We start from the raw sequence: 2,500 nt of genomic DNA, 5'->3' as shown, positions 1-2,500 counted from the left end.
CTTCGTGATGACGTCAGTCAAGTAGTCCTCCTTGTAACTGTCCCTATGTCTGACGATGTGCCCGTTGTGGTTGAGCGAGTAGTTGTAGTACCGGGTGTTTCTGATCAGGGCCATCCACTCGTCCCAGCCCGGCGGTATATGCTGCCCCCTGTACCCGTTTAGGTACTTACCGAAGTATCCTTACATTTCAAGGAGGGGGTTGTTTCAGAAGTATTATTTTCAATGAATGATTTTGTTTTCAGTTTAACTACTACTACTACTACTACTACAACAACAACTACTACTACTACTACAACAACAACTACTACTACTACTACTACTACTACTACTACTACTACTACTACTAACCACCACCATTAATAACAATAATAATAACAACAATGTAACGGTTGTCCGTGAATAACACAGTGCACGTGGCATGTATTAATTGGAATGTTGACGGTTAGGTGAGATGCCAAACATTAACAGTCAGAAAAGATGTTTGTTTGCCCATGATTGGCACATGTTCAGTGAATGTCATGATGACGTCACAACGTAAAATAATATGTCAGACGAAGTTGCAGCTAGCAAGTGGTAATTATAGGAACGACAACAGTGGTGAGATCGGTTTCTCGAAAATTACAACTCTAACAAGAAACACGCAATGTGCGTGCAGCGCCAGCAGCAACTCCAACTACAACAACATCACCAACAACGACAACATTACCAACAACGACAACACCAGCCACCAAAACACGGTCGGCCAGTTAGTTCATTTGGTAGAAGGACAATATCTCGCGCGTCTACCGTCTGTTCGAAACTCAAAAATATCAAACGCCATGCGTGCATGATGCGATGTTTGTGGCTTGCGCGTGCAAACGAGATACGTAACGTGTGTGCGTCGTGTGGAGTGGATAGTGCAACAATTGTGTGGCACGAAAGTTTAGCTATAAGTGTTGAGTGATATGTAAGTCCTACATTATCAAGAGCATCAGCAACAAACGAACCAACCAGTGATGTACCCGGCTTCATTGAGGTAGGTACCAAAGTTGAACCTCTCGTGTGTGGCTCTCCAACTTTCTGAGGAACAGTTTTCACGATTCGTGTACACGTTGTGGTTGTGCACGTACAAACCTGGTTGACGTACACAGACGTATGTGAGTACAAGTGAGTGTATGCTATTTAATAAATAATTTGTGTATATGTCGTCTATGTAAGCAATATTTCTACACGTGCATGCGCATACACTCACACGCACACACACACGCGCACAAACACACAGAGTCTAACTGACCAGTAAGCAAGGAGCTCCTGGACGGGCAGCACATTGGCGTCGTCGAGTAGGCGTTCGTGAAGGTGGTGCCTGCTTCTTGCAGATACTTCTTCAACTTCGGCATGAAGTTCATGGAGCCTGTGTGTTAGGCGGTCGTTTGTTTGGTTGTTCGTTTTGTTGTTTTGCTGTTCATTTAATTGTTTGTTTTGTTGCTTGTTCGTTTAGTGGTTTGTTTAATTGTTTGTTTTGTTGCACATTTCATTCCAAGTTACGTCAAAGGTTTAATGTTGATATGCAAGCGTGCAAGCATGAGAATAAACAAAAACGGCAGCAAGTACACACACAAAAACAAACAAACAAACAAAGAGGGCTGAAAACCAACACGACGACATACAAACAAACAGAGAGACATACAAACAAACAGAAAAACATACAAACAAACAAACCTACCTAATTCAGTGTCCTGGTCATCAGTCAGAATGAATATGATGTTGGGCTTCGTATCAACGAACTTACTTTTCATTGCTTGTTTGTGATTGGAAGAATAATAAAAGTGATTGTAATTGTTGATATTGTTGTGTTTATTGTTGTTGTTGTTGTAGTTGTGGGGGTTGTTAATGTTGTTGCGCTCGTTGTAATTGTTGTTGTTGTTGTTACTGTTGGCTGATTGCTTCCATCTGTGCGTGCTTTTGTTGATGTCAGAGTTATTGTTGTTGATGTTATTAGAATTGGGATTGTTGCTGTAATTATTGTTGTTTTTATGGTTGTTATTTTGATTGTTAAAGTTGTTGTTAGGATTGTTGATGTTTTGATTCGCTTGATTAACGTTTTGTTTGAAGTTGTTAAAGATGTTGTTGTTATTCATGTTATTGCTGTATACATTTCGTTGTTGTTGTTGTTGTTGCTTCTGTTGATGTTTTTGTTGATGTTGCTGAGGTCGTTGTTGTTGTAGTTGTTGGCTCTTGAGCGTCGCAAAACAATCCAACAACACAATCGACATGATAAGCAGTGTAGATGCATTCATTCTCATTTCGTACATTTTGTAATTTCAAACTGTCGTGTTGATGTTGTTTTATTGTTAGAAGGATCGAATCAATTATTTGGAAAGATTTGTGCTAATCAATAAGCAATATGTTGGTTGTTAAACAGTAGACTAACACATTTCATTGTGTTGTTGAAGTACGGGGGTGCCTTTTTTTAAACATCATCAAACGTCTTTTGTGTCATTTTCGTCAATTTAGCACATAA

The 2,500-nt window shown here is 39.8% G+C and overlaps 1 protein-coding gene across 1 annotated transcript in view; it reads right to left on the bottom strand.

Moving 5' to 3' along the window:
- The window catches only part of HELRODRAFT_156685 (hypothetical protein), a gene marked incomplete at both ends in the record, with an annotated part of 26,323 nt that extends 24,548 nt beyond the window's left edge, over positions 1-1,775 (bottom strand). Inside the window, 4 exons of the mRNA XM_009015842.1 lie at positions 1-179; positions 991-1,113; positions 1,274-1,390; positions 1,703-1,775. The exon at positions 1-179 is cut by the window's left edge and continues 47 nt beyond it. Of these exons, the coding sequence (XP_009014090.1) occupies positions 1-179; positions 991-1,113; positions 1,274-1,390; positions 1,703-1,775 (492 nt within the window). The remainder of the gene's footprint in view (positions 180-990; positions 1,114-1,273; positions 1,391-1,702) is intronic.
- Positions 1,776-2,500: the final 725 nt, after the last annotated feature.

The sequence above is a fragment of the Helobdella robusta genome (genome assembly GCF_000326865.2).
Source record: "Helobdella robusta unplaced genomic scaffold HELROscaffold_17, whole genome shotgun sequence".
Classification (NCBI taxonomy): domain Eukaryota; kingdom Metazoa; phylum Annelida; class Clitellata; order Rhynchobdellida; family Glossiphoniidae; genus Helobdella; species Helobdella robusta.
The sequence above is the reverse complement of the archived record's forward strand: the minus strand, read 5'-3'. Positions and strand labels throughout refer to the sequence as shown.